A 25,131-nucleotide genomic window follows, 5' to 3' on the forward strand; every position below is an offset into this window, starting at 1 on the left:
TAGGAAAAGAAACAACAAGTGCAAAATGCATTGACGTTTGCATGGCAGGTTTGATTTTTCTCCACTTGAAATACTGAAGCACTGAACGTCGTCTTTGCCGGCATTACAGAAGCAGAGTGTCACAGCGACAGAGCTCGATCATTACGATGGTGACGGCAACAAGAAGCTCGAGAAGCTCCAGCAGGTGTGAAGGACAATCTGATTGGCACGTTCAGTGTCCTCACAGCATCACTCTACAGGGAGCCCAACACTGACTAACGTCTGGCTGTTGAGACGAATCTTCAGGGCTGCAAGGCCTCTTATTGGAAGGCTACAGTATTGTCCAATCATTAGCCAGGAGAAGTTAGAAGACGTAGATTTTATCTCTCTGAATGGTGTCCAGGTCATCGTCCATTGTTAGGAGCACCTGTTTGGAGTAAGGACAAATGAACAGGAAATAAGACCTCGTATTCCTCTAAAGAGGGTTAGGAAATAAAACATTGCATCTCCATCATCGGTTTCCCTCTAAAGAGGAGTCACCAACTGCATGAAGGTTCAATCACACCTGGTATTAAAAATACATTTTGGTGATTAGTGTGTTCACCAAATACAGCTGTAAGCAGGGCCACAAAAACCACCTCCAACATGTGTTCTGTGAATGCCTGATTGACTAGATCTAAAACGTTATCACTGTGAGCCTGCTTGAGTAGATCTGCACCACTCTTGGGTAAAGGAGATGCCTGTGGTTCGAACATTATTAGAAGACCATACCATAAACTCTGCAATCTAGGACTGTCCCCCTCACTGTGCTCATGCATCAAAGACTTTCTCACTAACAGACCACAAGTGGTGAGAATAGGGGACCACACATCATCCCAAATCATTTTAAACACTGGTACACCGCAGGGCTGTGTGCTCAGTCCTAACCTCTTCACACTTTTTACTTTTATGATTGCAGCCCCATCCACGCCTTCAACACATTTGTGAAATATGCTGATGATACAGTAGTGATAGACTGCATCTCTAACAACAATGAAACTCAGTACAGAGAGGAGATTCAGCACCTGGCACGGTGGTGCTCAGACAACAACCTAGCTCTGAACACCACCAAAACTAAAGAGATCATCAGAGACTACCGCACAGTTAAAAGAACTGCACATGCCCCTCTACTCATAGATGGAGATGAAGTGGAATGTGTGCACAGCATCAAATACCTCAGACTCCACATCACAGCTGATCTCACCTAAATACCTCACACCTCATATAGAAGGCCCATCAAAGACTTTTCTTTCTGAGGAAACTAAAGCTGTCTGAACTCCGCTCACAACTACTTGTGAATTTTTACACAAGCACAATTGAGAGTGTACTTTGTCTCTGCATGACTGTATGGTATTCCAGCTGTACAGTATAAGACAGAAAGGACCTGACCCAGGTGGTCAGAACAGCGCAGAGGATCATAGGGAGTCCACTCACAGATCTAGACTCTGTGTATGCTGGCCGCCTTCATAACAAAGCCAGCAACATTATTAAAGATCCCACCCAGCCAGGACACCATCAATTTGTTCCTCATTTCTCATTTGCAACTTTGCTCCACAAAACCTGTATTGCTGCTATTAATATTTTATTTATAATACTTTAATATTATATACATAATATAAATACAGTATATGTTATACTATGCCATATAATCATAACAGTCATATCATCACACCATAACTGCCTCACTTATACCATGTCGCTGCTATAAAATCAGAATTAGTATTTGTCTCGACCGACTCGTGGAATGTTTTATGTATATATGTTGTCTTGCACTGTTTTTATTCTTTTTATGTGACTAAGAGGTACCACTCAGAATTTCGTTGTATCATGTACAATGAAAATAAATCTCTCTACTACTACTACTACTACTACCAAATGGGCTTTATTACAGAATTTCATTACTGCAGTGTCTGGGCTTTTTTTTTGTTCGTTTATTTGTCCATTTTTGTTTGTTTTAGAATACTTTTAATATTTTGTTTTTATTAGGGGTGGGCATAGATTAATTTTTCTAATTTGGATTAATCTCACTGAAATCCTGAAATTAATCTAGATTAAAATGGCTCATTCAGAATATGCGTGCTACCCAAGTAATGACTAAAAGTCAGTCTTTGAGATACGGTTTCTTAATACAGAGGGCGCATTAGACCAGGGGCTCATCTTCTGTTTCCAAAATGCATCAATGACTGCCTGAGAAAACTGTTCTACTTTGATACTTGAAGAAAACAAAACATGCTCAAAAAATGTACTCGTGTTCAACGGTTTATTCAGTTAAACATGAAAATAGTACTGTAAGCCTACATACTTTAAGAAGGCATATTCAGTCAAACATGAATTTGTAAGCCTACATACAGTACATTAAAAGGGGTTGATAACATGTTTATTCAGCTAAACATGGGATTTGAAATGTAAGCCAACATTTAGTACATTTAACCTGTTTTCGGCGACGGCGACTCTTCCCCTGGGCTGCATCGATGCTTGACCCAGCGTCAGCAGCATTAGCAAACGGGTGCTTTGTGTTTAAATGGTACTTCAGACTGGTAGAACTCCTACAATGAACTAATTCCGCGTTGCAACTTTAGTCTTGTCAATGTCTCCATTAGGAAGCTTCTTAAAAATGAATTTTCCATGAAGCAAACCTGGCGGCTTCGTGGCTGCATCCATGTAAACACACGTACGATTCGTTTTGTGTGGTAATTCACAGGTTTGAAAACTCGTTCTCGCTCCCTACTGTGCAATTTGGTTAGGAATAACTCGAGCTAAACTATCAAGGTGAAAGTCATCAGTTTGCTTACCTATTTTGACCCAGCTCCCAACCCAACTTTAAAAATAGATTAATGGTGATATTTTTTTATATCGCCCGATAAGAGTATCACATTATCGAACGCCGTTAACGGCCGATAACGGCCCACCACTAATATATATATATATATATATATATATATATATATATATATATATATATATATATTATATGGCAGTGGGGAACCGTCAGGGCCCTCTACGCCCTCTAAGAGGGCTTAGAAATTCTCTTAAATTATAAATATATATAATATAATTTATCCAATTTTATTTTTTCTACTTACAGTTTGACAGTCGACATCTAAACAATTACAAAAATATAAGCAAATAAATTATTCAACCGTGTCTATTCAATCTGTGTTGGAAGGTGAGGGGTTAAGTGGAAGCCTGTGAGCCTGTCTCCCCCTTGGCCTAGGTGCACGCACCACTTCCTCGTTTGGTGTAAGGATGTTACCATATTTCCGGTTGGTATGCGGAAGTGCCGATGTTATGGCCGAGTCTATGGCTGTGTTCGAAATAGTCTACTACATACTACTGGCATACTGATCGAGCCCCAAATCAGTATGTCGTATGCAGTATGTGACCAAAATGAAAATTTCCAGTACGCGAAACATACCCGGATGACTTACTACTTCCGCAAAATATTCCAGTACGCGAACAGAGCTATCTTCGTGGTGTACTGCATCCCATCATGCAACGCTACGTTCACGTGACCCCGTAGTGTGCTTTGCTTTTGTCGCATACTGGAAACTGTACTGCATACTACTACGAGGACCAGTATGCAGTATCCAGTATATACCGAGTCCAGTATGCAGTATCCAGTATGTAGTAATCTATTTCGAACACAGCCAACGAAATTCGCAAGGTGCCTCTTGGAGTTACCGAAGATTACCGTCAACGATGTGCGTCGTATTGTCAGAGCATCAAGTACAACGCCACAGAGTAAACTTGAAAAGGGTTTCAAGTTCTACGTTTCATCCTACCTCTGCAATTTTGAAGGTAAGTCGCTGACGCTAGTTAGCTAGCTAGCCTGAGGTGGCAGTCTAATGAAGTGATGTTGTTTTTAGTAACGAACCAACCTGTCCTAGTACTAGAAATGCCTTTTTAAAACATGTTTGTATTTCTGATGGAAGTATCAGGCAAAAGTAAAGCTAACGAGATAACAGTGAGGGCTCACTGCTACAGATCTATGAAGAAAACAGATATGCCACACCAGCTGAGAGTAGGACTGGTTAAAATGACACGAGTTCTGTTCTGTGTCACGTTCAAAGTTCTGTTGAACAAGTTCAAAAGTTAGTTCAACACAAGTTCAATCTTTTATCCTTGCTCTTACTTCACGTAAGCTGTGATAACCATAGGCATTGGTTTTCAAAGCTTACAATGGTAGCCAAATGCAGAGTAGCTGTGTGGGAATCATTAGCAGTCTATTTTGCCTATAGTAAACAAATGGGAGTTTATTTTACAGTTCGAGCTATTGTTATCTACCTCTATGACTCAAAAGCAGAATATAGTCCACCTCAGCTATTTTTCAAACTGCATTTTCTAAAATCTGTCAATCTGTCTTTCAAATCTTTCATTTTAACTTCTTTATTAACATGTGGCTTCAACACTTACACCTATTAACATATTCTGATAACACTCTTCAAGAAGCAGTTGAAGTAAAACCTGCACTGTTCTGTTGTTGGTGGTGGAAACAACAAAATAATATAAATATTAGGGATGCACCGAAATGAAAATTCTTAGCCGAAACCGAAAACCGAAAATGAGAAAACCAAGGCCGAAAACCGAAACACCGAAATACATTATGCCAATTATTAGTAACATTGGATTTATGGCTAACCTCACAAAAATCAAAGCATTGCAATTCAAAGAATAAATCAACTACAAAATTTGATTTGAAAATATGTATTTAGCACTGACATTACAGTAATGCATATTATAAAATAAAATTAGTGGTGGGCCGTTAACGGCGATAACGCTGACAATGGCCGACCACTAATTAAATTTAACTCGCTTCCAGACCGTTTTTATCTGAGAGGATAAATATATGTATTTTATACGAGTTAAATTTAATTATAACTGATTGACCTGAAAGATAAATATAAATTCTCTCATAAAAACGTGACGTGAGTTGCAACAACATTAAACAGCTCAGGTAAACACGCTTCTGAGAAATGTCATCTGCTCGGCAAAACATAACGGGGCTCAATGTTCTCTATTAGCCTACGAAATCCCACATCCTCTACGACAGAGAACGGCTGATCGTCTAAGGCAACGAGTTCCATAATTTTTGGTGTAATGTCCTTTGCCTTGGCGCCATCACTGGAAAACTTTTTTGCTAGCTTTATCCAAATAAACACGTGCAGGCGATTTTTGCTTGCGTCATCACAACACATTGTTTCGGCCGTGTTGTTTCGGTGATGAAAGTATTTTGGCCGAAAACCGAAAATGCAAATTTAAGCCATTTCGGCCTAAAATTTTCGGTGGCCGAATTTTTGGTGCATCCCTAATAAATATAAGTAGGCCTGTTTCACTCCTATGTGTAAGCATTTCATCTGGAGTGAAAATGAAGTTTAAATCTAAAATATATTTAGTTTATAGTTGCTCTGTGAACTAGTAGATTGAACCATGCACAACACTGTAGAATAGAAAGACAGTATAGCCAAACGTTACATGAGACAATAGACAAGTGACATTCACCACTAACAACATGATGGGACAGATATTGCGCCTATTGACATTGCTGAAGTCTTCTTTTCAAGATATTAAATTTTGCCTCTTGTGTATTTCAGATGACATTACGTGATTCAATGCCAGTTGTGCTCATTAGCTGCAACTGCTCTTGTGCTGCTGGTTGCGGAATCTGCAACCACTTGGTTGCATTGCTTTTCCAGACAGCTCATTATTCTGAATCTGGCATGTCTGTCGTCCCTCCTGTCCTTTCATGCACACAGACAGAACAGAAGTGGCATAAACCACGAACAATGGTTTGTCTTATTTCATTATTTAATATTAGTTAATGTATCACAGTCACTTTACTAACACAATCTTTTAAATTAATAGGGGGTGAAGCCTGGACCCGTGGATGCCATGGTTGTCCTAAAGCCAAAACCCAAAAACCAGGTGCTACTACAGCCAGTGGAGTTAGGTTTGCAGTACCAAATTGAATAGGCAGATTACAGTGTGTGGTAAAAAAAAAATGCTTTTGATCATCTGATAAGACCCTGTTCTCTTCAAAATTTAATTTAGCCTCGTTGTACTTCAGATGACATGTGAAGAAAACCGCTCCAAACAGAACTTGCTGCTGAGAATTAAGTCTTCGATTTGTTTTCGGAGCCTTGATATCTCCTCGCGTAGCTCTTCATTTTCACTGAGGGAGAGATCAAGCACAGCAGGCTCATTACTGACGCAGTAGTCATGTTCATGACACGGTAAGGGGTCATCATCATCATGGTCAGTCTGCATCTCTGTTAGATCAGTGTTGGGTGGACGCTCTGTTCTTTCCCATACTCCAGGTCGTGGAGTTGGAATAGTATAGTTATTCCATTGAAATAGCACAGGAAAAGCTCCAGGTCGCAGTCGTCGTCGTCCAGCAGGAGTGGGAGGTTCGAGTAGATCAGCAGTGATAAAATGTCGCGAACACACTCAGGGAAGTACTCGTGACGATAAAATGATCTCTCCTGATCTTAACCACCCATTGTTTCTGCAGTTCTGAGTCCTTTGGAAAGGTGTGGAAGCTCAGGTAGGAATTACACCTGTCGATGCTGTGCAGAATGGCACACAGCAGTGGTGGTTGCACCAGCTGTCTGTACATTGTTGAAACGTTTCTTTTTTTTTGTTTACCTGTCATGTTTAGGACACGTAAACGGACAGGAGATGAAGGAAACTTCCAAGTAAATAACACGGTAAATATGTTCGTTACAAGACTGGTGAGGTGAATAGCTAGCACAGTGTACGCTTTCAATGGCTACCGGATGTCAACAACCATCCTAACCTTTTAGCGGAAATTACGTCACTTAACAGCGTGCACATAGGCCATTCAGCAATACCAGTTTCAAATGACAGTAAAATTGACCAATCATATCTTCCCTCTTAGTGGGCGGGCTTAACTGTATGATAATTTCCGCCCGCTGTGGCGACGCTAGCTGTCGTTAGCGTACCACCGCTAGCTAGTTTCGATTCATTCCTTTGATGTCCTCACTGTGCTGTGCTGCAATTTTGCATTTTTCACAGATGCTGGCAAACCTGATGACCTTGTGGACGATGTAGCCAGCAAGATGGAAGAGAATGCATTTCTCGCTCTTTGTGAGATCAGGTGCAGCTCTGTTGACCGCCATTAGCTGTTCCACTCTGACTGATGGTATGACATTTTGCTCCACCGTGTCCAAGAAGTCTGCCAAAAAGCTACTGTTGTCTTCCAGGTAGCTCCCAGACCTGATGGCTGTGAGGAACTGTCCCACAGATATGATTCTCAGTGCATGATGGAATTCCACTGGAGTTGGGACACCTGGCACAGTAGCCAAAAACCTAGGCGTCATACTCGACTCCGACCTATCATTTGATAAATACATAGATAATACTACTAGGATAGCATTTCTACATCTCCGCAACATTGCCAAATTAAGAAATGCATTATCACAGGATGATGCCGAAAAATTGGTGCACGCCTTTGTTAGCTCTAGATTAGACTACTGCAATTCACTACTGTCAGGATGTTCAAATAGGAATCTAAATAAACTTCAAATAGTTCAAAATGCCGCAGCCAGAGTTCTGACCAGAACTAGAAAATTTCAGCATATTAGACCAGTCCTATCAGCCCTGCATTGGCTCCCAGTTAAATTTCGTATTGATTTTAAAATTCTATTATTAACATATAAAGCACTACACGGGCTTGCTCCTGAATACCTCCAGGAACTTATTTCCTACTATGAACCCCCACGTCAACTAAGATCACAGGGTGCTGGTCTTTTATTAGTTCCACAAATTAATAAGGTAACAGCAGGGGGAAGAGCCTTTTCTTATAAGGCCCCCCAGCTTTGGAACAACCTTCCAAAATGCGTACGGGGGACTGACACAGTCACAATCTTTTAAGTCTAGGTTGAAAACCCACCTATTTGGTTTAGTGTTTGATAATTAACATCCCCCCCCCCTTAGATAAAGGTACAGATCCAGGGGTTCATAGACGAAGGGTTTTATGGTTGACTGGGGTGCTGGTGCTGTCGTCCCGTCACTGCTCGTGGTCACTCAAGTTCGTTGACCGTGCAGTGGATGGATGCCATTGTCTTAGAATGCCCCCAAGCCTATGTTACCTTCTGGTTCTGCCTTTTTAGCTAGGCTGTAATAGTTTAACTTAATGCCGGAGTTGCTGCCACACTCCAGAAATGTGTTTAATTTCATCTGTCCTGTATATGTCCTCATACAGAGCTAATTTTCCCTGTTTTATTTTCTCCACATGGCTGCCCGCCTGAAAGGAAGTTCAATTTGAGCGCATAAACACAGAGACAGAACTGCGATTTGAGGATTATTGTGACCTTATAGCGAGCAAATTTAGGCTAATGTGAGAGCACATTGCTGTTTAATGCTTTGATTGTTTTATAATTGTTATATATTACGTTCATTTATATATTTTGAGGGACAAGAAGGGGTGAGAAATTCAGATCAGATTAAATTTCATTATTCACTAAATTTCATGTTCACTAACATTAACATATCTTTAAATCATGGTGATTTCTGTAATCCCATGGTATTGGGGACCTAAGTAATCTAAATGACTAATGTACATTTTCTGACTTTCAGATACGACAGAAGGAAATTGTTTGACTTCATTGTGCAGAAATCTGCTTTAAAAGGGTACATTAAAACACATTACATTTACATCCAGACAGTATATGACATATTAAAATACATTGATAAATTATATATAGCTTGTCTTTTTAATACACACTTATTTACAGCAATGACTTCATCAATAAATCTCTAATAATCTCAAATATGAATATCATGTCAAGCAGTTTTTCTGTGTCCTTTCCTCCATGTTAGTGTAGTGTCCACCGTGGTTTGCTGTGCTGCATGCGCCAATGGATCCGAGAAAGGAGCAAAAATGTATGGTTTCTCCACTGATACTGAGAGGAGAAAAAAATGGTTGGCTCAACTCAGCAGGAGCAATCTTACCCTCACTAAAGATTACAATAGCAAAAAAAAAAAAATATGTGAGGTAATCATCAAACACTGCATTTGCACTTTTCACAATAAACACACTATTGGAAAGCTTATTGCATGATTTATTAAAATACAGAACAGTGAACAAAAAAAATCAAAGACTCCAGACAGACTCGGGTGCAGGTTGAGGGTGCTATCTGGTTGCAGGCTCCATTGAATCCCCTATGGTTCTTTGGCTTAAAGAGAGAGAGGAGAAAAAGACAGGAGAAAATGATTATTATGAGTATTGATGTGATATGAATTTGAACTTGTTGCACACCCTTGGTTGTTTTTTATATATGTAATGAGTGTATACGTATCCAGTAAGTGTTCTCTAATACTGTGTATTCACCCACTATGGGATATGTATATGGGTAGACAAAACTGAGTTGTCATGTGTGAGGAGTAAACTCACATCACTCTGCAGGCACATTTTGAGGCAGAGCAGTTCATCAGAACCAAACGGGGCAAGACTAGGCTGAGAGCAGATGCTGTTCCCACCATTTTTTTGCATCGCCCCGCACTCAGAAAGAGGAAGCCCCCTGCACTACGATGCACCACTGGACCTGTAAAGACAGGGCCCACAGATGCTGATCACAGCTATAGTGTTAGAGGTGACACAGGTATAATAAGTATGAACTCCTAATAATTATATTATTTCTTTAAGTGATAGAATATTTAATACGTAATCAGACTAAATAGTATATATCTTTTATATCCAGCAGTTTCAAAAACTGAGGAAATAAGGGATGAGGATACAGAGCGAAGGGAAAGTGAGATTGAACAAAGAGAGAACATGGCTAGTGAGGAGAGACAGGGAGAGCTAATACAACCCAGTGAGCCAGCAGCCAGTCAGCATAACCATCAGCCAGAAGCCAGCCAACCAGAGTTATTGAAAAAATTAAAGAGACAAGAAAGAATCATCAGGAAAACAAAGGCAGCACTACAAAAAATAAGGAAGGAAAATGCCACTCTCAAGAAGACACTGAAAGTTAGGGACACAAGATTTAAGAAAACGTTTTCAAAAGATCAAATGAAAGCATTAGGCAGACTAACCACAAAAGGGATGAAATGGAGCAATGAGACAATTAAGAAGGCGTTGAAAATTGGCTTTACTGCTGGTGGGACAGGTTACAAGACCCTGCAGGAACTGCAAATTTCCCTGCAAGGAATAAGAACCCTACAGAGAAGGATGCAATGCGTTAGATTTGAGCCTGGAGTGCTGACAGAGGTGTTTGATTTCCTTAAACTGAAGGTAGATGGGTTGACAGAGATTGAACGGGAATGTGTGTTGACCTTGGATGAAATGGCAATCACACCAAGTGTGGAGTTGCATATGCTTACCGGCAAACTCTATGGTGATGTGACTTTGCCAGGTCACACAGGAGTAGCAACACATGCTTGTGTCTTTATGCTGGCTGGAAGCACAACACGGTGGAAGCAAGTAGTGGCATATACTTTCACTGGCAATACTACCAACGGAGCACAGTACAGGCCAATAATTATTGAATTAATACAAAGGGCAGCATCCATAGGGCTACATGTGCTCAACGTCACCACTGACATGGGTAGCCCTAAGCAGGCTATGTGGAGATCCTTTGGGGTCAACCTCAATAAAACATCTGTGCCACATCCATAAACACCAGACAGACAACTTTATTTCATGCCTGATGTCCCACATATGGTAAAGAGCTTAAAAAGTGCCCTTGTCCGTGGACATGTGTTCAACATTCCTGAGGACATTGTAAACAAAGAGAACCTCCTCTCTAATGAGGTTTCAGTGGTCCTATTAAAGACCTAGTGGCCTTTCAGGAAGGGATGGCATTAAAAAATAGCTCCCCATCCGTCAGCTGCAGCCATCGAGCAAAGTCACTTTGACAAGATGAAGGTTGGTCCTGCTCTAAATGTATTCAGTAAGGCAACAAGTGCTGGGCTGAAATACATGGTGCAGCAAGAAAAACGCCCTCTGTCCTACACAACTACAGCGTGGCTACTGGAGCAAGTTGATGATTGGTTCGATCTAATGTCATCTCGTCATCCATTTACGTCCCTGAGCAGACTGAAGATGGAGGAGTAGCAAAAGGCCATCACCTTCCTTCAGGACATTGTCCATCTGTTCCGTGGGATGAAGATTGGTCAGAAGGGACACTGGAAGCCTGTTCAGACTGGGGTGATAATGGCAACAAAGGGCAGTCATGGCCTGGCGGTTAGGGAACTGGTCTTGTGACCGGAGGGTCGTGGGTTCGATTCCCAGACCTGAGGCCATGACTGAGGTGCCCTTGAGCAAGGCACCTAACCTCAACTGCTCCCCGGGCACCGGGCTAGGGCTGCCCACCGCTCTGGGCACGTGTGATCCACAGCCCCCTAGTAATCACTAGTGTGTGTGTGTGTGTGTGTGTGTGTGTGTGTGTGTGTGTGTGTGTGTGTTCTGACTGCACAGATGGGTTAAAAGCGGAGGACAAATTTCAATTGGGGTGTAAAAATCACAATTGGCAAAATATGGCACATTTCATTTCAACAACATCAATTTTAGCCATACAAGAGGAGTTGCTGACTAGAGGACACAGGTTTGTGTTAACATTAAGATTCACACAAGACTGCCTTGAAAATACCTTCAGCTGTGTGAGGTCTAAAAATCCTGTCCCAACTCCAGTGGAATTCCATCATGCACTGAGGATCATATCTGTGGGACAGTTCCTCACAGCCATCAGGTCTGGCAGCTACCTGGAAGACAACAGTAGCTTTTTGGCAGACTTCTTGGACACGGTGGAGCAAAATGTCATACAATCAGTCAGAGTGGAACAGCTAATGGCGGTCAACACAGCTGCACCTGACCTCACAAAGAGCGAGAAATGCATTCTCTTCCATCTTGCTGGCTACATCGTCCACAAGGTCATCAGGTTTGCCAGCATCTGTGAAAAATGCAAAATTGCAGCACAGCACAGTGATGACAGTCCTGCTGGAGAAAACAGCATCTTATTGAACTTAAAAAGAGTTCAAGGCAGGTGCTCTTTGTCATCCTTCCCAAGACGCATATGATTTCATTCAGCAAATTGAGGAACTATTTAGGACCAAGACTGGTTCCTCCCTCATGGAACTCCCCAATGCAGTGAGTGTCTTGGAGAAACAAGCTCAGGCACTTTGCAGTAAGCTTCCAGCTTGCTGTGGAGTACAAGACAAAATCATGAAAAGATTCATACGGCTAAGGTTGAGAATTGAGGCAGCAACAATACCAAATGACAGAAAGAAGAAACAGTTAAAAGATGGTCATTTTGGAAGCAAGAGCCAATCCAGAAAGTTGAAAAACAACTCCAGTAGCCAAGCTTCAAAATCCGGTAACCCCTAAACAGCTCCAAATGTGCCATCAAGCCCATTAGTCACTCCAACAGCAACATTTGGACTAATCATTGCTCCTACAAGTGCTCCAGCCCCCCAGCCAACATCACTACTCCTACACTCCTACAGCCAACATACGGCAGTGTAATAAACATGGATTTCTTATTGCTATTTGAAACTTACCTTGTTGTGTTTTCAATCTCATTGTGCTGCCCTCACTCTGAGTTATCTAATTTCACCAGCTAGACAGCGAGTTAACGACGCTTCAAATAATCAAGCTTTGTTTCTTTGTGTTGATTTATTTGTAGAATGGCCTCTAACCATTGCCCTCTTTAGGCCGTCGTAAAACTAAGAAATAAAATGTACAAGCATAGCATTAGCTAACATCGCAAACTGTCGTGTTACATGTTAACTATACACCACACAATAACAAATCCAGATCAACTCAAATGCACATATTTTTTTACACAAACAAAAATAAAATCACAATTTTGTCATATTATGATACTTACGGACAAATCTCGTCCAAGGCTACAATGTGTGGAGTTCAACATTAATTCGACACACGAACGGCTCGACATTGCGTACGGTCATCTTGAATGATTTCTTTTTTACAAAGTTAATGAAACAGTAATGCCACTCATCCACAAGAGGGAGCTCTGAAATAGCGTACAAAAAACTGCTGCTCAACACAACTTACAAGAGGCAAAACACTCATCATGGTCAGCACCCAATTATCCCACAGCAGGCCACTAATATACACTAACAAGATAAATTAAATACAACATAAATAATACAATAATAGAATACAAGTCTAGTACGGTTACATATGATTACATATATCATACTGTACTATAACATTTTAGTATGTTGTATTACTCTTTAGTCTTGTAAGATTCATTGATCAAAACTGCCACCCTAGTTTCAACTTACCTTGTGTTTTCAATCTCTCTTGATGACCTTCCCTCTCCCTTTGCCATCAGTCTGCTGAGCATAATACAGATAATAGTCAACAGAGTAACAATACCTACAAACACTTGATCTATAAATTACACTGTTGTGTACTATTTAGAAGTCTTAAATATGCATTCTAATCAATATCAGCAGTGATGCATCACAAGAATGGCTCTCCTCCTTATTGTGCGTTAGCTTAACGTTAGCTGGTACTCCAAAATGGATATCCTCATTTCACCTCCTCGACCCAACACACTCTACAATCACACTCAAATGTTGTATTTAACCAATACTTAGCTACCCCGCAAAAACATCGCGTTTAGGTGAAACGGCATTAAGAGAGGAATTTACAATTAATAGGCTGTCGGTCGTTAATGTGAAATCTCGCTAACCGTATTCGCGTTGCCTTAGCATAGATTTAGTTCCCTAAATCTGCTTATTAAGAGGTGGATAATTCACTAAAATGTTTTAATGCACATTTAAATGCACTTGTTAATTTGATTCTGATGTCCTTATAATACACAATCTGATTTTTTTACGCGTACTAACTTGTAAAAGTGTATCACAGATGGTCCACTGCTCCAGTTTGACTGCGCTGCTCGTATTTGCTGCTAACTTCCGGGAATTATTGACAGGCTCCACGATCCGCCATTGCAGTAAAAAAACTGCTCCGTTGGAGTGAACGGAGTTGACGCGACTCTCTCTCTCTATAGGGCTCTGGTTTCGATTAATTCCTTTGACGTCCTCGTGCGCGTTGTTTACATATTCCGCTTCCGAGGAACACGGAGCTGTGAACCTTATTTTGTTGGAACCTTATTTTTCTTAAGAAGTTATCTAGTACATATATTACTGTTTATTGCGTGTCTAAAGCTGTACTGTCGTCTCAGTTTTTTTTTTCTTTATTGTAGTTAATTAGGAGAGGAAACACTTCTTTTTCGGGGGGATGGGAGCGCGCCCAGGTTTAATGGTCACGGTTCGCTACTGATATACGGTCTCTGGTATGAACCCTTTGGGTACAAGCCAGGCTGCATCAGGTTATTGTAGCAGCCTGGCTGATTTGGTGTTTTAGTTAAAAAAATAGGAAATTGTCATATCACGTGCTACTCAACTTTAGAATGTTTGGTTGGGAAGGTGGAATGTTTGGATTCAGTTTCGATGCTGAAAAGCTGAGAAATTGTCGCATGACATTTGGCTCTGAGAATTATCAACCCTACAATCTGAGAATACTATCAACTACAATCTTTACAAATCTTACAAATCTTCCCAGATCTTTCTATTTTTTCTAGATCTTTCTATCTTTCTATTTTTTCTAATTTTTCATCCAGGAGATTTTTTTTACCCTAGGAGAAGTGACCAGCCAAGGCCGGGGCAGGAACCGAAGATCTTCACAGACACACCAGGTGAGAAAAATATATTTTCATATACTGTACATAATTTTATACTTCTATGTAAGACAGTATATTTAGTTCTTATGAGTATGGATTTCCACAGGCTTATTCACAATTATTAAAAATTAAATATACACATTTATGTAGTAGGTTTCTAAGGTTCAGAAAAATAACATGTATATTTATTCTGCTGATGACTGTCAAGCTCTTTATTTCATGTGTACAGGATAATATAATTAATGGAGCATGGGTTATTTCTTTGATTTCTTTGACTCAGTACAATTTTTATGAATTCCACCATGTTAACATTGTCCATGTGGCCATGGAAAAAGCAAATAAAAATAAACATTTTTAAAAAGAAACAGATTTCTAACATCACAAATTCTTAAGCTTTCTCCCCACATTCTGATGACATCACATGGCACCATAGCCCTTCTTATAATCACTTGTTCATTGGGAAACACTTACAAGGCATTTGAGCCTCACTGTGAGGCGTGCTGGGTTTCACTTTACCTGCTGTGGGATTTTCAGGTGTGCCCTACAACCCCCAAGAGACAGTAATCCACAGAGAATATGGCAATATCTGTCTACTTCTGTTATTCGTATATTACATAATCTTTTTCTTAATGTTCAGTCAACATGACAGCAGATGCCCTTCGGAGACCAGTTGGAGACCAGTTGATCCTGGAAGAGGATGAGAATTATCTCCCATCTGAACAAGGTACATTAGCTGTCGCATACTACCTGTTACAGTTTAGGACCCCGGATAAAACTTTAATATATGTTACTGAAATGGTATACTTTAATATCCACCATTGATAAAGTCTACAAGCTACAACAGTCCCATCATTTAATAACTAAATTATAATGTTGACATAATAACTTAATAATATATAATAATAATAATAATAATATATATAATAATAATATTAACAACACATGTCCAGTTGGGACTCTTGTATGTTCGTCCAAGCTATAGCTACACTTTATAACATAGAATCATTCTCCATGCATTATGGACTTAAATATTTGAATTTGTGGGATTTTTCTTGATTTGAAAATATCATACTGATTGTGGGTATATTCATCTTATCCGTATTTCTCCTCAGAGGTCCATGAGTATGCCAGAGAAATTGGCATTGACCCTGATGGGGAGCCAGAGCTGCTGTGGCTGGCCAGAGAGGGGATTGTAGCCCCACTACCTCCTGAATGGAAACCCTGGTAGGACAAGCTCATTCTCATACAGTCACCCAGTTTTCTTATCCTTACACACAGAGCAGTGAGCGTTGGTGTGAGCGTTGGTTCCTTTTAGAAAAAATCCAAGCATACTCTAATGTGCCCTTAATTGAGGAATGGCTTCCATTCCAAGAACTCTACGTCTCATTCATGCTGGCTCGTTCATTCAGGTTCTTGATTACCTGACGTACCAAGGCCCTTTGTCCCCTGTAACTCAGTTATAATTTTAAGTACCATTTATAGAAGTAGGATGCATCAGGACTTTATTGTGAGTGTCATAATGTCACACAGACTCTCTGGAAGCTTGCAAGAAGTGGGCATTAAATCACTTATGACCTAGGTGATTAAATGAGCAAATTAGACAGCCCAACTTTTTTTTAAATACCATGGAACTGCAAGTCTGGAGAAGACTGAATATTTTGACTGGGAAATAAGACTGGGCAAGAGAAAATATAACAGGCAGAAGAGGATTTTTGAAGTTGGAGAGTATGATGTGACATGAAAGATCAGACACAATTTAACATATGAAATCATTTTTGGATTCTGTATTCAAATGGTTTGGGGGAAAGTATGTTATAACCTTATTGTCAGGTGTAACTGGTGTCTTTATATGAGTCAGTACCTTCATAGATAAAACACACAAAGACAAGATCCAGGGGATATTTAATGTTAGTTGTCCCCGAAACTAACAATTGCAAAGTATAAAATTAATATTTCATCACTCTATGCAGCAGATTTGCTTATAGACTTGGCATTATTAATCTGAGCAATGAGACCCAGAGCACCACTCAGTGTTTCAGATGTTGTTCTGTTGACACCTTTGTGGACAGTCCTGTGCTGGAGAACCTAGGCTTGTCTACATGTCATGTGTTTTTATGTGTGTGTTTATCTATGTGATGAGCTTGTCTCTCTTTCCTACTCTCCAGTCAGGATGTGACTGGAGAAGTATACTATTTCAACTTCTCCACGGGCCAGTCCACCTGGGACCACCCCTGTGATGAGCACTACCGCCAACTAGTGGCCCAGGAGCGGGAGTGTGCTCAGCCATGCCACAGCCATGCCATGGATGAAGAGGAGGAGGATGAAGAGCCGAAGAAGGCGTCTGTCCATGAGGTGGAAACACCTGCTAGAATATAATGCTCTGACTTTTAGCTCACTGTCACCTTTGTAGTCTTTACACTGCAGTTGTTCATACATTATGTTCCCAGCTTTTATACACATTTTTATACAGCGCCACTAACATCACTGTGTGTGCTCACGTGATCTTAGTGTTACTGTAGCACCTTGCTCTACCTGACACACACACACACCACACACACACACACACACACACACACACACACACACACACACACACACAGATCTTGTGAATGTCTGTACATGCATGTTTATGCATGTGTGTTTGCATGTGTTGGTGTGTTTGTCTGTGTATGAGCAGGACAGTGAACTCAGGGTGGCAGAGGAGACTGAGCTGGACGTGGACGAAGAAAAGAAAAAGAGAGAGAAGGAGTGTGTGTGTGTGTGTGAGTGTATGTGTGGTGAGTTGTCTGGTCTGTTGCAGGAGGTGAGGGAGGAGGTGCAGAGGGAGCACAGCAGGAAGCTGGAGCAGCTGTCACAGGAGCACCAGGAGCAGCTCTTCACCCTCAGACACGAGCACCTGGAGGAGGTGCAGAGGGAGCACAGCAGGAAGCTGGAGCAGCTGTCGCAGGAGCACCAGGAGCAGCTCTTCACCCTCAGACACAAGCACCTGGAGGAGGTGTGGCAGGGAGAATTCATTTACTCACAGCTCAGTGATCACCTGAGAGACCGAGCCAATGTGTGTTCATCACATGGTGTGTGTGCAGGAGAGCGTGGAGAGGGAGCGCATGTTGAGGGCTCATCTGGAGGAGAGGGAGAGGATGCAGGCTTCGCACACGTCCCAGCTAGATCAGCTCAGACTACAGCTCGACTCTCAGCTCCAACACACCCACAAAATACACATGCAGAAAGTAAGATCCCACACCCATACGATACTCACGTGCAAAAACGCCTCTTCTGCCATACCCAGTCGGGTGTTTATGTGTATAAAGACGGTGTGAGTTGTTTGTATTTGTTTGTTTTTCTTGTGTGTGTGTTTAGGAGTTAGAAGTGCAGAAGATGATTGAGCAATTGGACATGAAAACCAAAGAGCTCAAAACTCAGGAACTGCTACTCCAAACTCAGGTACTTTACCTGCGTTATTTGAGTGTGTGTGTGTGTGTGTGGGTGTGGGTGTGCTACTCCAAACTCAGATACTTTACCTGCTTTATTTGAGTGTGTGTGTGTGTGTGTGTGTGTGGGTGTGGGTGTGCTACTCCAAACTCAGATACTTTACCTGCTTTATTTGAGTGTGTGTGTGTGTGTGTGTGTGGGTGGGTGTGCAACTCCATGCTCAGGTACTTTACCTACTTTATTTGAGTGTGTGTAGGTGTGTGTGCGCTACTCCAAACTCAGGTACTTTACCTACTTTGAGTGTGTATGTGCAACTGGTACACTGAGCTCCAGGTGCCCTTAGGTTAGGTGCCCTTATAGCTGTACTTATAAGTTACTAATCATTCGTCAGTCAGTTCTTTGTGCTGAGAAGTTAACTGACTCAATGACCTGTTTTGAAGAAAAAAAATGAATAGATCATGTCTGGAGTGTGTGTGTGCGTGTGCATGTGCATGCATGCATGTGTGTGAATCTTCAGTCCAGTCACTCAGCTGCCTGATAAAATGATCTGTGTGTGTGTTCGTACTGTTGGTCTGTAGGCTGCAGATTTGAAGAAGAGGAGACAACAGCTGAGTGAGGAAGGAGATGAAGTTGAGAAGGGGATAGAGGTGCGTGTGAGTGTGTGTGACCAGGTGTGTGTGTGTGTGTGTGTGTGTGTGTGTGTATCTGAGAGTCTGTGACCAGGTGTGTGTGTGTGTGTGTGTGTGTGTGTGTGTGTTTCATTGTAAACTGTTATGCTAGGTTGTGTGTCCCCCCCAGGTGTGTGTGTGTGTGTGTGTGTGTGTGTGTGTCATTGTGAACTGTTATGTTAGGTTGTGTGTGTGTGTGTGTGTGTCCCAGGCTCTCCCACGTGTCCTGAGAGAACGGGACAGTCTGCGTGCGGAGCTGGACCGATTAAGAGATGAGAGGAGGAGAGAAAGGGAGGAGCTGGAAAAAGAGAGAGAGGGAAGGAGGAGAGAGAGGGAGGAGAGCAGAAGGATGATGGAGGAGAGAGAAAAACTGCAGGCTAGATGTGATGAACTCCACAGAAGGCTCAGGTAATACACACACACACACACACACATACACACACATTAGCTTTGACCAAGTCAGTACTGGTCTCTGGTGACACAAATGCACGGTACACAGAGTGTGTACATGTACAGATCTGTGTTGGTGTGGAGGGCTCCCTCCGGGTGGAGGAAATGGAACCTCCTCTCTCCCCTGTGCCCACCTCCCACAACCTCCCGCAGCATAGACAAGTATGTGGGTGTGGGTGGGGTGTGGGTGGGGAGGGAGGCTGTCCGATTGTATGTATTTATCATATGTTTATATACTCGTTTGTAATCTCCTCTCTCTCTCTCTCTCTCTCTCTCTCTAGCTTGCGGGAGTATATCTCAGGTGAAGGTGTCCTGCAGAGAGCAAGACAGTTCTTGGAGAAACAGACCAGCTGTCTGAGAGCGAGACAGGCGGCACTAAGGACGGCCCACCCCAGCCCGCAGAGGTCCGCTGCAGGAGGCTCTGCTCAGCCTCTCTGCCAGGTCCGTCAAGTCTAGTCAGTTTTATTTATAAAGCGCTTTTTACAAAACATGGTGTCACAAGCGCATGGGTCCAGATCCCTATTGAACAAGACAGGGGCAAGTGTGGCAGAGACAAACTCCCTATGCGGATTAGGAAGAAACCTTGGGAGGACCAAGACCCCAAAGGGAAGCCATGCTCCATTGGCCCAGCAACTTTAAGTTCATATTTATAGTCCTGTGTCTATCTGAGCAGTCACAGTCTCTCCAATATGGATGCTGGGCCTCAGGTAGGATGCTGGCCGTATTGGCACATGCATCCACGGCATCAGCACATCCACTGGCAACCCAGAGCATCTTCTAGCTCCTTTATGGAATTGTCTTTGTAGAAACATGTAGTCAAGATACAGAATGCAGGTTAATATGTAAAATCAAATTAAACTTCCATATATATAGCACACGTGCCAGTGACTTAGCATGTGGCTCCAGCAGGCTTATCCCTAGCAGCATAACTAAAGAGAGGGGCCTGGAGGTGACCACAGGCATGAGGGTACTGAGACATTACTCTGCCTTCGGCTGTAATCTTGTAGTTTTCGGATCTGAGCGCAATCCTGCGCTTTGAGAGAGCAGCAGGTGAGATGGATTATGGTATGCAGTAAGTTTACTCGGATATTGTGGAGGACTATTTAATGCTTTATAGCAGAACAGAAGAATTTTAAAATCAGTTTGATATTTAACCAGGAGCCAGTGCAATGCTGAGAGAGTAGGACTAATGTGATGCACTTCTCAAGGCCTAGTTAGGACTCTGGCTCTTGGATTCAAGTTGGAATGCAGCAAGTTGGACTTTCTTTAGGGACTGTTTAGAGCAGGGGTAATCAATTAAATCTTTCCGCGGTCCATTTTTGGCAGATAGCTCAGACCTTAGGTCCGGGTCCGCGGTGGCGAACGAAAGTTGTTGAGCGGGGGGGTGGGGGGGGGGGTGGCAAACGAAAGTTGTTGAGCGGGTGGGGGGGGGGGGGGACGTAACACTCAAATGGGTGGTGAGCGTAACACTCGTCTGAAAATAAATTCTCCGGTTTAAAATATAGTCTCCCGTTTTTTTGGCATTTGGGTCCGTATCCAGTTAATAAGGAATGTGATTGGGTCCGGACAGGACGGCATTCGGGTCCGGATCCGGACCGCGGTCCGCCATTTGGTGATACCTGGTTTAGAGCATCCAATTAAAAGTAGTCCAATCTTGATGAGATTGTGGACCAGTTTCTCTGCGTCTGATACCGAACGTACATGTCTCAGCTTGGCAATATTACATGAAGGTGCAAAGGCAGCATTAGTGACATTGCATATGTGTGTGTCAAATGAAAGATCCTAATCACTAGTGACGCCTAAACTTTTAGCAGGAAATTCAGGTGTTACTGAAAAGCCATCTAGTGTAATAAGAAGATCAGACCCATTGCTTCTAGCACCCTTGGATCCAAGAAGTAACACATCAGTCTTATTAGAATTTAGAAGAAGAGAATTAGATGCCATCCAGTTCTTTATTTCTTGGATGCAGTTCTCAGTTTTGGTAGTAGTGTTGACATCATCCAAATTAGAATATATATATATATATATATAAGTGTAAGTAATTACACTTCCAAATTAGAAAAAAAAAAAAAAATATATATATATATATATATATATATATATACATATAAAACTGAGTATCATCTGCATAGCAATGCAAGCTAATACTATGCCTACAAATGCTTGCTAGCCTATATAATGAGAATAACATGGGACCCAATACAGATCCTTATGAGCATTCATTATTTTCAAGTACAAATAGGTAACGATCGGTCAGGTAGGATTTGAACCAGGAGAGTGATTGACCTTTTATCTGAGAATATTAAGAGATTGTTAACTACTTTAGACAGTTTCAGTGCTGTGGTGGGTCTAAGCACGTTAGGTCTTGCAGTGCCTACAGCCATGTAGCCAGGTCAGATGGGAGAGAGTAGGAAGCATGAGTATAGCTCCTCTTAGATGTTCTGCTCCCCTGTGCTGTAGGAGGTGAGTGAGCTGGAGAAGCTGAGGGAGACGGTCCAGAAGGGCCACGAGCTCCTGAGAAAGAAGGAGGAGAGACTCGGCCAGCTGGACACGTCACTGGCAGAGGAGGTAACACACACACACACACGCGTATGCCTGCACCCACACACTTATGTACAAACCCACATTAATACCTACCTGGGCTTTACAATGTTTTACTGTCTCAGCTGTCATGTGATGAAGGCGAGCGGCTGGTGGGAGATCGGAGAGTCTCTGATGTCATAGACTCAGAGACGAGCGGTGTGTGTGGCCAAGAGGAGACGAGTGAGACACACACTCCATGTGCATGCACAACACACACGGGCAGACATTTTAAGAAGGCACTAATTTTGGTTAGCCATGAATAAGGGAAGGTATCAAAACATCCTTCCAGAACAACATCTCCCAACGATTCAGGAGCAGTTTAGCAGCAATGAACAATTATGGACTGTTAATAATTGTACTTCATTAAGGTTCTTAAAAAAGGTTCTTAAAAAAAGCTGAGGAAGCAAACTGTGAAAACTAAAAATATGCCCACAACTGTAAACAGCTCTAGAGTCCACTCTGGTCTTGTTGGTTCATAGTTATCTGATGTTTTTATTTCTCTAGCAGTAATACACCCAAACTCTGGTCTTCCTCTCTGCTACTCCCACTCTCTGTTTCAGCACATGCAGTGCCAGTGAAAGTGCAGCAGTTAGCAGAGTCCCTGCAGCAGATCTCTGGCCAGCTGAACACAGTGCTGGGTGAACTGGGATCTTTCACTGGGAGGAGCGTCCAGCCCCTCCCTCAGCCACCTCCGTCCTCCTCCTTCCCTCCTGCCCCGTCCTGGGCATGGACACCAAGCCCCGCCTCCTCTTCAGTGGCTCAGAACAGCTTCTTACACTCCACCATTAATGGTCAGTGTTGGGAACGTTACTTTAAAAAAGTAATTCGTTATAGTTACTACTTGTTCAAAAAAGTAACTGAGTTAGTAACTGAATTACTCTATAATAAAAGTAACTCGTTACCAGGGAAAGTAACTATTTGCATTACAGTTAAAAAAAAAGTTATATGCCAAGGAATAAGGATTTTTTGAAAAAGCAGTTTTCACAGTCAGTTGAAATGAGTAGATCAGAAAGGTGTTGAACTTTTGATATTTACTGCACATCCACAGACCAGTGCAGGATAAAATCCTTTATAATCCCAAATCTTTGTAAAAAAAAAAAAGCAAAAGCAAACAGTTACACTATATAAAGTGCATTTACATCTTTCAAATTAAATTAAATTCTCTCAACCTGAGACAACTGGTTTGTTCACAACAGAAGTAAACTTAGAATAAAACCTCTATTCTTAATTAAATAAATCAAATACCCAGTCTGGTAGACATTCAGGAACTTCAAGTATTTTCTTAAATAATGTTTATATCGCCACCTTGAAAATGCTAATTTTTCTTCGGCTTGTTCCTGACTCGCCATTTCTGCCTCTTCTCCGTGTCGTGTGTCACTGGTGTGCTTCGGCGCGCGTGTAAAAACACTGGCTCTGATTGGCTACCATAACGGTGCCTTAGCCAATCGCTTACTGACTTGTTAAGTTAAACAGGTGTTACACCGTAACACAGAGAACTGTGACCTATCGAGATCTGTTACTCCTCACTAGCCTGGGCAGCGATCCGCTCGGATTACTGTTAGTATATCAATATATAGTAATGCACCGCTTTTAATGACCAGTAACGTCAACTGCGTTATATTATCCCGTTACTGACTAAATGACGCCGTTACCTAACGCCGTTACCTAACTGTGGTCACACAGTGGGCTGCAGTGATTTTCACTAATGCTTCATTTCTTCATCACTTGTAAAACCTTTGAATACAAATAGAAAACTTCTGCCTCTCCCTCAAGCACAAACCAGTCACTGCTGGATTTATAGCTTTTTTCACATAGTTGATGACCATTGATTTTCTGTGCTAGGATAATGCCGATCTTTTCCAGTGTAAGGGTGGTGCAGTGTAGAGACCTGCTGTGTCAAATTGGCTTCAGAAATCTAAACCGCACTACCTGTATTAAGACTACTCTGATTTTAGGAGTTTCCATGGATACCAGTGCCCGCTATCCTATGAGGGCTACCAGAGCATATAGTGGATACACTCCAGCAAGGTGACTACACACACTTGCACACCTGTGCAGGCTTGGTCACAATCTCTCACTCTCACTCTCTCTCACAGGATCAGTGCTGCTGTTGATTTTGAAAGGAAAATTGATGAACTCATACAGTGCTTTTTCATTATGTGTGTGTGTGTGTGTGTGTGTGTAGTCTCTCCTCTGAGCTAGATGGCCAGAGGCTGCAGAGACTGATCGACGACAACAAAAGGTGGCTGGAATCACGACGCAAAGACCCAAATGTGTATCCTTTCACAATCTCTCTCTCCCCCTCAGCTTATACACATGTACGTATCACACACAAACCAGTACGGGAACAGAATGCATCATATTTTCACACACACTCTCTTGCACCCTTGTATTCTCCTGAACCTCTGCCCAGGCCTCTCTTCACACGCTACCCAGCTGCCCCGCCCACCAATGGGCTGGTCCAGCTCAGCCTGGACAAGAAGAATCAGATCAAGGTCTACCATTACTGAAGAGGCACAACCCACTGATGTCCATGTATGTCCAGTGCAAACAAATCAATGGATAGACAGAATACAAACATGCCTATGGACATAAGAGAACACATGAAATTGTCAAGAGACTTAAACACAGAATGTATAACACTAATGACAGTCGTGTGCATCTACAGTGTACATATACAGTGTTTAAAGTGTAGTATTCAACACATCTGTCCCCTTTAATCCCTTCATACCTTTGTATGTGTTGATGCCATGCCATTAAACAACTGCTGTACAAGTTCATTTCCACAACAGAAAAGCCTCATAAATCCTGATGACAGGATTATCTTGATCTAGATATTATAGTCCCTAATCTTAGTCTGAAGATGAGGATCACCAACAGAGGTTGTGTAAGCCATATGAAGGTTACAGCTTCCTAGGAGTGTTGTGCTTCACAAAACAACGTGTTTACAGATGTGACACTTGGGGACCAGACAGTGCTTAGCCTGTAAATCCTTTTCATGTAGATACGAAATTTTGCATTTATTTTTGTAAAACGAATAAATCTGTGGTGTTTTACATCAGTGTGGCTTGTGATGTTTGATGGTGTGTGTTTCACTTCTGTGCTTACAGTAAGATCAGGAATAGACCTTCTGTTCAGCAATAGCACTTCTACTGCACACCGATTCTGCAGCACATGCCCCACCGTGGATTCTTCTCAGCTCCACCACGAGTGCAGTCAGAAGAAAGCAGAACAATGACTTGCAGCAGAGAAAAAAAACTGCCGTTTTTGCACATCACAGAAAAGTGAATAAAGTTTAATCTGATTCTAGA

The 25,131-nt window shown here is 42.0% G+C and overlaps 1 protein-coding gene across 20 annotated transcripts; it reads left to right on the plus strand.

Moving 5' to 3' along the window:
- The first annotated feature begins 3,288 nt into the window (after nt 1-3,288).
- LOC143477800 (uncharacterized) lies at nt 3,289-25,131 on the plus strand. Of its 20 annotated transcripts, none has more exons than XM_076976602.1 (27): nt 3,289-3,816; nt 5,610-5,804; nt 5,881-6,248; nt 6,333-6,559; nt 6,674-6,722; nt 7,051-7,177; nt 8,289-8,374; nt 8,614-8,667; nt 8,857-9,031; nt 14,650-14,705; nt 15,328-15,414; nt 15,803-15,914; nt 16,856-17,042; nt 17,368-17,685; nt 17,774-17,917; nt 18,048-18,131; nt 18,698-18,766; nt 18,999-19,195; nt 19,304-19,399; nt 19,519-19,678; nt 21,698-21,805; nt 21,904-22,000; nt 22,381-22,611; nt 23,776-23,848; nt 24,006-24,095; nt 24,234-24,355; nt 24,931-25,131. In XM_076976602.1, the coding sequence occupies exons 9-26, from the start codon at nt 8,895-8,897 to the stop codon at nt 24,328-24,330; spliced, it is 2,343 nt and encodes a 780-aa protein (XP_076832717.1). In that variant the 5' UTR covers nt 3,289-3,816; nt 5,610-5,804; nt 5,881-6,248; nt 6,333-6,559; nt 6,674-6,722; nt 7,051-7,177; nt 8,289-8,374; nt 8,614-8,667; nt 8,857-8,894; the 3' UTR covers nt 24,331-24,355; nt 24,931-25,131. The 20 variants fall into 20 exon arrangements, with proteins under 20 accessions (XP_076832717.1, XP_076832719.1, XP_076832721.1 ...); XM_076976604.1 differs by having other exon boundaries at nt 8,862-9,031; XM_076976596.1 differs by lacking the exon at nt 8,289-8,374 and having other exon boundaries at nt 3,290-3,816; nt 5,881-5,965; nt 6,067-6,248.

The sequence above is a fragment of the Brachyhypopomus gauderio genome, chromosome 16 (assembly GCF_052324685.1).
Source record: "Brachyhypopomus gauderio isolate BG-103 chromosome 16, BGAUD_0.2, whole genome shotgun sequence".
Taxonomy (NCBI): Eukaryota; Metazoa; Chordata; class Actinopteri; order Gymnotiformes; family Hypopomidae; genus Brachyhypopomus; species Brachyhypopomus gauderio.